Here is a 13,136-nt window from a genome sequence, read left to right as displayed (position 1 = left end):
GAAGAGAATAGAAGAGAATGAATACGGAGAGAAATAAATGATTTTATATATTATGAGACTTAAATTAAAAATTTATGATGTAAGTTTATTGTTTAAATAAAATAAAGCAAAATCTAGCCCGGTTCATAAAAATGTATACATTGTTGTGGGACCATGGCGAGTTTTCGGAGTTGTGTGCGTTTTTAATTAAAATATCACCCGATTTAACGGTGAACCTCTTGCGGAAACCTTCCTGACTGTTCAACATAATGTATATAAAAGTGTGTGAAGTCCACTAATGCGCACTTGGCCAACGCGACGTGCTGGACTATGGCCTAAGCTCTTTTCGTTCTGGTCGGAGACGTTGAGACCCATGCCGTGTAATGGGCCGGTAATGATTATGACCCTAGAGGTATTGGTTGTACTCAGGACGAAAAGTTCAACGCGTTTAAAGACGCGTTTAGCTCTCGCCTCACTTCTTGCGATACTCAAGACGGTGTGAGATCAACTTACGAGATCTAATAACAATACGTTTGCCATTCCGAATAATAAGACATAAACACGATTATATCATAATTAATTCAAAAAACTTGTTTATAGAACAAGTTATAAAGAAAAAAATGTTTGCGTTTTTGTTATGACTTCTTAACTCACTGCTAGGTACTTGGGTTTACCTACTCGGTTGGAATTGAAAGCCTGTCTGTCTGTCCTTCTTGTCCGAAATCTTTTGAAGTCAACATTGATATACTTAGTTTTCAAGATTATTATATAGTTACCTACCGGTATTCTCTGCTACGGCCTTTATTTATGAACTTTGTGTGACGTGACAACGTCGTAACAATAATGCACTGTTTTGTAATCGGATTCATTGTTCTAGAGGTTAGCATGTTCGACTGCAGGTCACAAGGTGCTGGGTTCGATACCCGAGTCGAGTCAGTGTTACGTTTGGAAAAAACTTTTTGATACAAAACAAGAAAATGTTGTTTAACTCTGTTAAACAACATTTCTGAGAAAATAATCGGAGAATCTCGAATTCGGAGAAGGAAACTGGGGTCGATTGTCGCTACAAGTGATTTCCACTACACATGGAATCCTAGTGTGGAATTCACAGACTTGATCTATATTCTTTGGCTTACTTTTTATGTGTTTTTTTGAAATAAATAAATAAAATAAAGTAAACATTTTCCAATTAAAACACGTTTATAATTAGATTATTCTAATTATTCAGTAAATAGACTTTAATTAGTAAAATAGTACAAGGATAAAAAAATATTGTGCAGAGTTGTTTACAGCGTGCAGTCAAATATGGAGATAATATAACCAATTCACGTGCAGTGATAAAGCTCGTACTGGAAAGTTCCTTAACATATTTTAAACTGTACCAGAGTTCAACGCAAATGCGGCTCGGCATACATATTGGGTAGAAGCAGGCGTCACTTTGCGGTAATCTATGATATATTATGAAAATAATTAAATAGTTCAAACAAACTAAAAAAACACGCTTGGTATAAAAAACTAAACTCATTTCTTTCTTTTAGTTTATTCATAATAGCGATTTTTTTTAGTTTTTCTTGATCTATTATTTTTATTAGAGCAAAATTAATCGGTAACCCATCCACCATTAAAGAGATATAATATGTGCCCGTCTCTCGAAATGCAAGTTCTAATTATTATTTAAAACAGCTCATTAAAAAGTAATAGCTAACGCCCTCTACCATCTAGTAGCTTAATTTTTTCTGTGGAATTTGTTAGGTACGCGAACGCCATAGGTTTTTTACATTTGGGTCTAGATGGCGCTGTAGTAATTAGTAAAAAATCTTATTTTTTATAGTGAAAATTGGAATAATCTTTTCAGATTAGTGTATTGTCATCGGTCCTTGATATGTCTACAAAGTTTGAAAGAAATCTGATCGTTTAAAGTGGGTCAAAATCGCGCCCAAAGAAGTCGGTTACAAACAAACATACAAGTGAAGCTAATATAAAGCGTGTAATTAAGCTTAATTTGCTATACTCCGTGAAAAGTATAGCAAATTAAGCTTATTTTTCATAAATCCATACAGTTTAATTTCAATACAAGTTAGATAATTGGTATTGAAAATATAATTTTAATGATTTAAAAATTTTAAATCATTACAAATTATGATAAGGATTAATTCTCAATCATTTTATTTAATAATAATAAAATTATTAATTACCTCAAAGACAATTATAAACATACAAAGAGTTATAAAAAAGGGGAGGAAAGGAAAAGAAAAACACATAAAAATCTACGTTGCGTCCTTGTGGTTAATGGCTCAACTACTTAGGCTCTGTGCTGCAGTATATATATAGTTTAGTACCTTTCATACATATAATAAAATCGTATACTAGCTGTGTCCGTAAATTAAAAAATTTCGAAAAAAAATAACTGGAAGACTTTAAAAATAAATACTTAATAGAGCGGAAAAATGTAATTTTTGAAATTATTGTCTGTTTGTTTGTGAATCTATACTTACCATATATGTATATCTATACTTCTATACTAATATTATAATTAAAGAGGAAAGATTTGTTTTGTTTGTTTGTACCAAATGGGCTCCGAAAGTGCTAGACCGATTTTAACCATTTCTTGAACAAAAGAAAGCCTTATTATCAGAAAGTAACTTGGGCTATAATTTATTTTAAAAAAAGGGAAATCCTGGCGAAAACATATATCTAACTATGATTTTTTTTTATTTGAATATTCTAGAACAACGTAATTAAGTATCTTCTCACTTAACAAAGCGGTTACTATTCGTTATTAATGGTAAAAGCTAAAACCAACGTATACTAAATTCTCCTTAAAACCTCCAAAGTAGGTCCTATTCAGTTATTGACTCAAGTTAACATTTCTTACTCAACGCAATCTACTTATTTTTTGCTGCTGCTACTGCCACATATCTCTCAAATACACTGTTCCTAAAAAACAAAAACAAATGCAGACGATGTCGCGGGCCACAACAAGTAGTAATATTAAAAGTAGTAAGTAGATGTACGTACCTAAAAGTGAATATAAATATCTTTTAAATCCTTTTAAAGAAATAATTTCTTTTATTTCACACTTTAGTTATATTTTACACGAGATGTTATTTATTTTTAGGTAAATGGTACCCAAACTACAATACAATACACCACAAAAACTTTGCTTTACACAATCATATTGCATACATAATTTTATATCACTTTAATGAGGGTCTTAACTCCTTATTAAGATATCAGAAAAAAACTATTAATTTAAGCTCTATGAAGAACATGCCTCCCTAGGCGATGAACAACTGGTACTGTAAGTTAAATTAGAAAAATATTCTGTAGTTTAGTATCCTTCCCCCACTTAACGGGTTTTTTTTTTCCATTTAAGGTGCGTTCTTCACTATCTATATTTAAATTTTAAAACACGGCGACTTCTTAAGGCAAGGCTAAACCGCGACATCTACTTAATCTGGGTCTTAAGCGGCGTTCAAGTTTGCGTCCGCGGCGGTGGTTGCGGTTGCAGTCATATATGCTCTTGGCTAGATTACTACATTGATTCCAATATGGTGGTCCATAGAACCCAGGTGCTAGTAGGATGTGCGCCAACATTGTAAACATGGTGTTTCTTTGTCACAATCAAATATATTTTGCTATATATATAATTACAATTTTTAATTTTTAATTTTTTCTTTCATAGAGTCTGGTTAACATGAAAATATTCAAACTACAAGGTTCGCACTTAAGTTATCAAAATATCCAGCTAGGAAAACTACAGGGCTCGGATCACCTGTCCTTATGTTTACGGTTAAGACCGTAGTCCCCCACTCTGTGAATTTATAGTCTTTACATGCCTTTGAGAACGCTCAGGTAGGTGTCCACGCGATGTATTCTTTTACTGTTTAAACTATTGACACTTAATTGCCTAAAACGCTCAGAACTCCGAAAAGTCTAACATTACGGACTACGGAGCTATGCACGTTTCTGGTGCGCGCTGACGTAAAAAAATACGTCTTTAGCCATCAGTAGGAAGAGTAATATCTCAACTGAAGTGAAATATCGCGCGTTATTTCATACAAATATCTACTGTGGAATCGAGCCGCAGTAATAAAAAACGCGTGCGAATTAAGTTGAAGTATCTCTTGTTAATATTCAAAACGTGTTCTGTGTATTAGAATAACGTTTAGTGGTAAGATTTAAAGGAGCTTTGAAAAAGATCATGACGTAAATGCCTATCTATATTTAAATATACTATGTGTTTACTGAGTAGGCTAAAATTGCAAATCTATCCGTTTTTCTGTCAAACCAGATCCTTTTGAGTTCTGAATACAACTCATAACGACGAAACTACTGAATTCAAATGAAACTTGGTATAAATTCATACTACGTGGTAGAACATACGATACTTTTTATCCCAAAATTCAGCACAGTTCCCTTGGGACTTAGGAGAGGGAATTATAGTGTTTGATGATTTTACAAAGATAACTCCGTCAAATGTGAACCGATTTAAATAGTTTATATTTGCCTATATTTCGTATAGACATCATATCAGGACAGAACTCTTCATCAAACAGCAGCAAACCACTCACTTAGGGTTAATGATACTGCACACATTAAGTGTTGCCACATATAATAGGGCTTTCCCGTTACGATTTAATTAAAAAATGATTATACTTTCAGTATATGAGTCTTTCATGCAATTTCGACTCCTTATCCCGAACCGTGATGGAAATTGAGACTGATTTATGCCAAATTCTCTTTCAATCTGCAAAAGTCGGGCTATCTGTATTTAAGTGTCATAAAGCTGAACACTTTGCTTGTATGTTTGTTTATTTTTCACTATTTTGAACAGAAACAAACTTGTCATATTTTTAGGGTCTTCGCACCCTTAACCCGTGTCGACTGCGTGTAGGGATTTCAAATTTGCATTAGTTAACACATCAGTACGCTGCGTCCCGACCGTGCGTCCGGCATGAGATTACGCGGTTGAAACAGCAGGACACTTCAGCTAGTTTTAACGAAAACTATTTAACATCTAGCTACTACTACCCTTAGGATTTTTGCATGACGCAAATGAAGCAAACGGGCAATGCGGTTCGTCGGTGTATATTGTGTACTGCATGAAAATGTGTACGGGATATATTTAAATTGAACGCGACAAACAAATGGTTTGAGTATATTATTTCAAATCGAGATATAATAGTTCCTGAGCACACAAACTTACTATCCTCAGGAACAATACGATCCAGCTCCAGCAACATCCTCTGTTTTCTAACATCGAATCGTCAGATGTTAAAAAGGTCTGCACCATTTTCGCCGTCTGCGTCGCGCCGTTTATACCGCGGTGCTTAGCGTGGCCGCCAATCACATTACTGTTTATAATCTCATGTGCGTGTGTAGTTTCTAAATTAACTGTTTATAATGAAAACTATTCTTTTTATATTCTTTTAGTTAGATTATATCGTGTTTTTAGCCAAAATGTTCATATCCTCATTGATCTAAACTTTGATATACCTATTTTCAACAAGCCTGGCTGTTCAGCGCAGGAATGCTGCATTTTTTCACAATTCTACGCTGGCATCATATAGGAATCAATGTAGTGACCAGTTTTGTTTTACCATTATAGAATAATGGTTTATAGAATAATGGAGTTTTACCATTATAGAATAATGGTAAAACAAAACTGTTGGTGAATATTAGTTAAAATAAACAAAACAAATAAATATAAGCTATTCTCCTCAGGGTTCTAGGCTATTTAATTGTGCAATGTTGTCAATTATGTCAGTTTCACTTGTCCGGGCTTGTGCTTTAATTATCTGTGCTTGTCATTTTATTTACAACTTGATTTGAAAACATCCCGCTTAGTTTTATTTTCAATTTGTAATGCAAGATGTCGAAATTACGCGATGCACTCAAGCTATCATATTGCCGGTATTACAGTGCGAAAAAGAAGCTACCAATTATTGCTTGTAAACGCCCAGAACTAAACCATTATGAGGGCCAAACATACAGTAAGTTTGATAGCGTAAAACTCGCTTCCCAGGGCTGGTTGCACGCTAAATCTAAAAACGACTACTTTATTATATACGGGAACGCAAATAAAAAGGAGGAGAAAGAGGTTTATAGAAAAACTTTTGAAGAAATTGGGTTACATAGTGAGCTCGTGGAGGTTATGTCCCAGCTAGGATATTCCTTACCCACTGCCATACAAGCGAAGTCTTTTCTGCCTATTATACAAGGGCATAACACTGCAGTGACTGCTGAAACTGGTTGTGGGAAGACATTGGCTTATTTGCTTCCGATTTTACAGCATATACTTGAGTGGAAGCCTCATGTACAAGAAGATTTCAACAGCCCCTTGGCCGTGGTTATTACGCCGAGCAGGGAATTAGGTAAGATATACCAATTTTTTGCAATTTGCAATGTTTTCGTGAATTAAGATTCATATAGCGGGTCATGGAAGCTCCAAGAGCAAGAATGGATATATAGAATAGATGCCTTAGTTTTTTGTTGAAAGGAGTTGCATTGCTATCTTTACCTCTTATCTGTACTGAATATCATAAAGCTGAACAGTTAATTCCTATGTATGTGTATTTGGACCTAACTCTGCGATTGAAAAATAAGGAGTATTGTAGAATATGTAGTAGCATCCTACGCCTCATAGTTTACACATGTAAAACAATAGTTATCATTATTAATATGTCTTATATTTATAGCTCTACAAATTGGAGAGGTTGCACAAAGCATCTCACAGAATCTAAACATTAATATCTCAACTCTTGTGGGGGGTAAGACAAAACAGAAGATGCTAAATCCACCAATAGAATACTGTGACATGCTTATAACCACGCTCGGTGCGTACAGTAAACTGGTCACTACAAACATCTACAAAATTCACAATGTGCATCATATAGTTTTGGATGAAGCGGACTCATTGTTGGACGACAGTTTTATTGACAAGCTGTCTTATTTGATGAAGAAGTTCTCAGTAAGTAAATGTCCTTGTTAATCAATGCTTAAGTTACTAGACTTCAAAATACACTTCACAATTCACAAGTTATCTTAGTGCGAGTGAAAGCACTCCTTTGTGCACAAATCAATAGAGTATCACTGTGTCCATTAGGAGATTCCTGCTGTATACATTTTTATATATGAAATAAATAAATAATTATTATTATAATTAAATAACTTTTGTAATGATTTCCCAGGATATCAAGAAATCAGTGGTTCAAATGATTACTTCATAATAAAAAAAAATTATACCACTGCTGGTAGTTGGCTGCCAGCTTACCTGATTTTAAGTGATGAAGTATTCTAAAGATTAACCATTAACCCAATATTTCTACGCAACATAATACCAGAATGATAAATCACTTTGCACATCATTGTCAAAAGGGTGGTAACTGCCAAAGTCAGACCAGACCAGACCAGAGAAAATACAAAAGCTATAAATTTCCAAATCAGATTGAACCTGGGACTTTCAACTTAATGATTATTTAACCAACTAAATATTTATGTTTCCTTCTGAGGTGTGACTCGCACTTACATCTGGTATTTAATAATTTAAATTGTAGCTATTTAATATTTGCACACTTTTATTGGCAACTAATTGTGAAGGAATGCAATTTAATTCTTGTTAAACAAATGTTTGGTTAATGTACCTCAATTATACTTTTACTTATTATTTTTTGCAGTTTCATATATTCTTTATAATGCTTAATCTAATTTTTCCAGTTCCAATTCAAAGTGGATATCAAATCCCCGCCTGAAGGGTGTCAAGTTACACTGGTCAGTGCAACATTACCACATGAGCTACCAGAAGCTGTTAACTCCTTCATGGACCCCCAGTCTTTAAGAACGGTCACTACCAACAAAATACATAAAATATTGCCTCATGTACCTCATAAGTACGTATTTTACAGTTATTTTATCACTTAGGCTTGTTTTCTAATCACATTACACTAAAAATAAATAAATAATACCTACATAACCGATTGTCAGTCTTACGGTTCGAATAATAATTAAATATAAATCATAATGAATAATATACTAAAACAATTTCAGCATTGAAATTGAACGGAGGTGAAATTTAGAAGCTGTAGTTTTTACTTTTTTTTCCTAGAAGTTGGGATTATTATAATAGGATTAAGTTAAGTACTTGAAGTTGGCAGGTTTTTTTTCTTTTAATTTGAAATAGAAATTTCATTGGAGTCGCTTCTTGTTTTCTCTTCAATTCTCACACTCTTGATATTAAAAGAACTGGATCACAGACATTTTCTCCTTTCATGTAGTCATGGATTGAAAAGGTTTGTCATCTTAGTTTAGGTTTTCGCTTGCACTAGCACTGCAAGAGTCCATTATGCCAACATAACAGTACAAGAAACAGTGCTGCAAACATTTAAATAAATATGACGTTTGCTATCAAATAAGGTTTTGCTTGTTTTTTCTATCCCATCAATGCAATGTTATAAAATTTTAAAACAAAAGTTAATGAAAACTACGAATAAGTTTGAAGACATTTATTTTAAACTAGCCTACCCAGCCCGCTTCGCCGGACTAGATTTTGCTTTATTTTGTTTAAACAATACAATACAATACTTACATCATTAAATTTTTAATTTAAGTCTCATAATATATTAAATCATTTATATCTCTCCGTATTCATTCTCTTCTATTCTCTTCTCGAGCGGGTGAAGATCATTATCTACACCCATGTACACCCAACAATTGAATATCATCATAGTAAATAAAAGCTGTATTTTGACAGTTTGACAGTTCAAAAATAGGAGTGCTCCGATCGTCACCAAACTTTACAGGATTACTCGCCAGGTCAATCTGGAGATTCCCTGAAAGTGTCATTGAAATTGGTCCAGCCGTTTCGGAGCCCATACGGAACATACCCACACACTTTATCTTTTATATATATAGATAGATAGATAGATAACGGGTATAACCACCATTAGCTTCAATCACACATTGTAACCTATTTCATACCCACTAGACGGGAGAACAGATCCGGGCCTCTAGTGCCTTCCTAAATAATTCGGCAGTAGTTTTCTATAGCCTCTTTGGTACTTTCATTTGTATTTTTTCTACCGCCATACCATTAAATGAATCGCTGTACCTTTGAATCAACGAAGTCTTTCGACGAAGAATCGACGAAGCTTTTCATTACGTGACTGTACACAAATCGATTCTAATAAGTGTGGCCACGCACTAACCTGATTTAACGTCAGGTTACAATTTGCTGTTAAAAAAACTTTATTTAACATCATTATCATTCCCGGCCCTCTGCGGGGCTAGCACAGGCCGAAAACAAAAATTATATCCCCCGATTATATCCCCTGGCAGGGGATATAATTAACTTGCCCACCTGCTAAACCACTGGAACATGGAATAGGAGAAGTTTACCGCCGCTTATTGTTACGTCTGCAAAAGAGTTAACTTCAAAATATAGGCATATGTAGTAGTTTTTTATCGATAAAACACGAATAAAATTGCATTTTCTAAAAATGGATCATAGCTAGATCGATTTATTGCCCCCGAAACACCCTTTATACTAAATTTCATGAAAATCGTTGGAGCCGATTTCGAGATTCCATTTACATATATATAAATATATACATATATACATATATATATATACAAGAATTGCTGGTTTAAAGATATATGATTTTATTTGGATATTACTTCTACTTGTGTTTCAATGCTCTGAGAGTTGATAAAGCTGTGGGAGAAGATACATACAGTTCTTCCAGAAGGGTTCGGGCCATAGCCCATCATACATACTGGCCATGTGCGGATTGTTAGGCTTAACACTAATGGAGTGCTTAAAGATTTTAAAATAAGATTTTCGTGGTTAATCAACATTTCTTAAATATAGTTCAACGGGTACATACCACGATAATATTTTTGGATTTGTCGATATTACGACCCAGTTGCATGGATCGTGGTCACGAACGGACCACATCCATCCGGTGGTATGTGCCCATTGAACTATATTTAAGGAATAATGGAGAGCTGTCAGTCAGGCTGTCTCATGATAATTTCCTTCACAGTTAAAGTAATATTTTAAATTCCCTAAATAAACTTATCTTAGTTTTTTTTAATCGCAGATTCCTTCGCATAGGAAAAGCTCAGAAGCCTGCAGAACTGTTAAAACTGGTGCAAGCAGACATAAACCAGCAGAAACCTGTCATGATATTCTCGAACAAGACCGCGACCTGCGACTTTGTGTCCATGTTTCTCAATGAGAACAATGTAGAATGTATCAATGTCAACGGGCAGATGGCAGTGCCGTTGAAATTGGGGAAATTTGAAATGTTCAGAAGTGGGAAGATTAACGTGTTGTCTTGTACAGATATTGCTTCGCGTGGTTTGGATACTACTAGGGTAAGTTTAAAATATTGTTTTATCTCCCTGGCGCTGTGTTCTCTCTGCTGTTCTCTGGTCTATTGGCCATGGCTCGTTACCACCCTACCGACAAAGAAGTGCCGCTAAGCGATGCAGCGTTCCAGTACGATCTCGCGTAGAAAACAATGAGGTATGGGTTTAATATAACTGAGATACTCCCTAACAGGTTAGTCAAAGTCAAAGTCAAATATTTCTTTATTCACATAGATGGCACTTTTGAGCGTTGATTATATACAAATTGTGTACATAGCAGTGAGTGAATGGTGATATCTTCAATGGTAAACTTAAAACTAAAGCTACGAGGGTTCCAAACGCGGCCTGGTCTAAGAAGAAGCCCACAACAAACTTAGCCGGGTGTTCTTTTTGTTATCACCATTTCACATTGTTATTAGAAAATATTTAAGAAGCAACCTGGTTAGAGCAATTGTTCACACCCAAGCTTTTTATCACATTCAAATTCAAATTCATTTATTTCAAGTAGGCCTACTTTATAAGCACTTTTGAAACGTCAGGTATGTATGTTTGTAGTGACTCTACCACCGGTTCGGAAAGCAGATTCTACCGAGAAGAGCCCGCAAGAAACTCAGTAGTTGCTCTTTTCCAACATCAACATTTACAATCATTTTTCTATCTTGGAGATGAGAGCGAGGCTGGCTGCTTCTTTAAATGTCAGAAGTGCGTAACACAATGAAGTTATGTGACAACCGACAGGCGCAGTGGCCCAGTCCAAGGCCGTGGGTTCGATTCCCACAACTGGAAAATGTTTGGGTGATGAACATGATTGTTTCTCAGTGTGTGGGTGTTTACCTGTACATTATAAGTATTTAAGTATATTATTCATAAATATATTCATCAAAGTTAAAGTCAAAAATATCTTTATTCAAATATGCCCATAGGTGGCACTTTTGATGCGTACATTACAAGAGAATTACACGGTAGTGAAATTATAGCGATAACCATATTCGTAAACTTGAAACTAAAGCTACGAGGGTTCAAAACGCGTCCTGGTCTAAGAAGAAGCCCACAACAAACTTAGCCGGGTGTTTGTTTTTTGTTATCACCATTTCACATTGTCATTTCTCAACCTGGTTAGAGCAATAATTCACACCCAAGCTTTTTTATCGATTACGTAGTCCTTTATACTATAATAGGACTTTTCTATAAGCTTACGTTTAATACAAACTTTGAACTTTTTAAGAGACATCTCCAAGATGTCAATGAGTAGTCATCAGTTATCGTAGTACCAATAACACAAGCTACACTTACTTTGGGACTAGATGGCGGTGTGTGTATAATTGTCGTAGTATATTTATTTATTTATACACTTACTTTGGGGCTAGATAGCGATGTGTGTATAATTGTAGTATATTTATTCATTTATTTTGCTTGTCAGGCGCGTCATATAATAAATTACGACTTTCCTCTATACACTGCTGAGTACCTTCACCGAACCGGGCGCACCGGCCGTCTGGGGTCATCGACCGACTGCCGCGTCACCAATTTCGTGGCTTGGCCCCGAGAGATACAGCTCGTGCAGAAAATAGAGGCCGCAGTGCGGAAAAACGCACCGTTGCCTAACGTCAATGCTAATATTAGAAGACTCATTGAGGATAGGATTGCGAAAACCTCCGCAGCTGGTTTGCAGTAGGTAAAAAAAAACACCTTTCAATATAGTGTATATTATTCTACCCTTTCATTTGATCCATATTGAAATTGTGGAAAAAGAATCTTGAAATTTGCTATAGTGTACAGTATAGATATCCATATTGAGGGAGTTGTGAAAAAATAAATAATCCGCCATTTTGTGGCGGCGGCCATCTTGTACGGATTTTCATGAAACATAGCTTAGAACTCACTCCTGACTAATTCACCTTTCAAACAAAAAAAATCGATTCATCAGTACGGGAGCTACGATACCAACACATATACAGACACGTCAAACTTATAGCACCCCGTCTTTTTGCGTCGGGGGTAAAATTTGTATTCAAAAATGTACCTAATGTATTTAATTTATGTACATTTCAGTATATTTTTGTGGGTACATATAGTATGTTATGTTAAATATTTATGTAGACCTATCACAGGTTTATAAATATGTATGTATGTGATGATACGCCTACATGATTTTTTTTAAATTTATGTAAATAAAATCATATAAGAAGTTTATCTTTGTTTTATTTTTACTGTGCTTTCTAAAATAAGACGGTTTGGGACATTTTTTTTATGTACAAATCACAATTTCTTATTATTGTAATAATTGACAGACAAACCGGATGGCCCACTTAATAGGAAGTGGAAAACAATGGCCTATAAATAGCAACACTTCGTAAATCATGCGAGGGAAGCGTCTTGCAACGTCTCCGTCAAACTGATGCGTACCTAAGCGTTGAGCCTCGTATACCTACACCAGCAATCACGCCCTTCACTCCTAAACACAGGATTGCAATAATGCTGCTTAACGGCAGATACAAGCTGATTTTTCATCAAATTGTTGAAATTTAGGACTGCCGAAAGAAGTGAAAACTGGGATAGCAAAAATGAAATCAGTCGGGACACGACTGTAGAACTTATCACAGGCACTTATGAAGCGTTCATACATTTAACATGTTAGTGATGGTGATAACTGAATTCGTTAATTTAAACTAAAGCTAGGAGTATTCCATAAGCGCCCTGGTCTAAGAAGAGCCCACAACAAAATTAGCCAGGTTTTTTTTTCTATTACCATCTCAAGAGCCTGTGAGATGGTGATAGAAATGTTG

General features: G+C 35.1%; 1 protein-coding gene across 1 annotated transcript; it reads left to right on the top strand.

Moving 5' to 3' along the window:
• Nucleotides 1-5,798: 5,798 nt before the first annotated feature.
• Nucleotides 5,799-12,488, top strand: LOC120627672 (probable ATP-dependent RNA helicase DDX28). Its single transcript, XM_039895696.1, has 5 exons — nt 5,799-6,356; nt 6,681-6,952; nt 7,699-7,871; nt 10,080-10,356; nt 11,771-12,488. The coding sequence occupies exons 1-5, from the start codon at nt 5,855-5,857 to the stop codon at nt 12,023-12,025; spliced, it is 1,479 nt and encodes a 492-aa protein (XP_039751630.1). The 5' UTR covers nt 5,799-5,854; the 3' UTR covers nt 12,026-12,488.
• Nucleotides 12,489-13,136: the final 648 nt, after the last annotated feature.

The sequence above is a fragment of the Pararge aegeria genome, chromosome 11 (assembly GCF_905163445.1).
Source record: "Pararge aegeria chromosome 11, ilParAegt1.1, whole genome shotgun sequence".
In the NCBI taxonomy this organism is placed as follows: Eukaryota; Metazoa; Arthropoda; class Insecta; order Lepidoptera; family Nymphalidae; genus Pararge; species Pararge aegeria.
The sequence above is the reverse complement of the archived record's forward strand: the minus strand, read 5'-3'. Positions and strand labels throughout refer to the sequence as shown.

What these genes read in the sequence shown, in the direction of transcription:
- LOC120627672 (XM_039895696.1), top strand. Translation starts at nt 5,855, where the DNA reads ATGTCGAAATTACGCGATGCACTCAAGCTATCATATTGCCGGTATTAC. An exon ending in TACGCCGAGCAGGGAATTAG is followed by an intron (nt 6,357 to 6,680) that starts GTAAGATATACC and finishes TTATATTTATAG; the next exon opens with CTCTACAAATTGGAGAGGTT. An exon ending in GTGGTTTGGATACTACTAGG is followed by an intron (nt 10,357 to 11,770) that starts GTAAGTTTAAAA and finishes TTTGCTTGTCAG; the next exon opens with GCGCGTCATATAATAAATTA.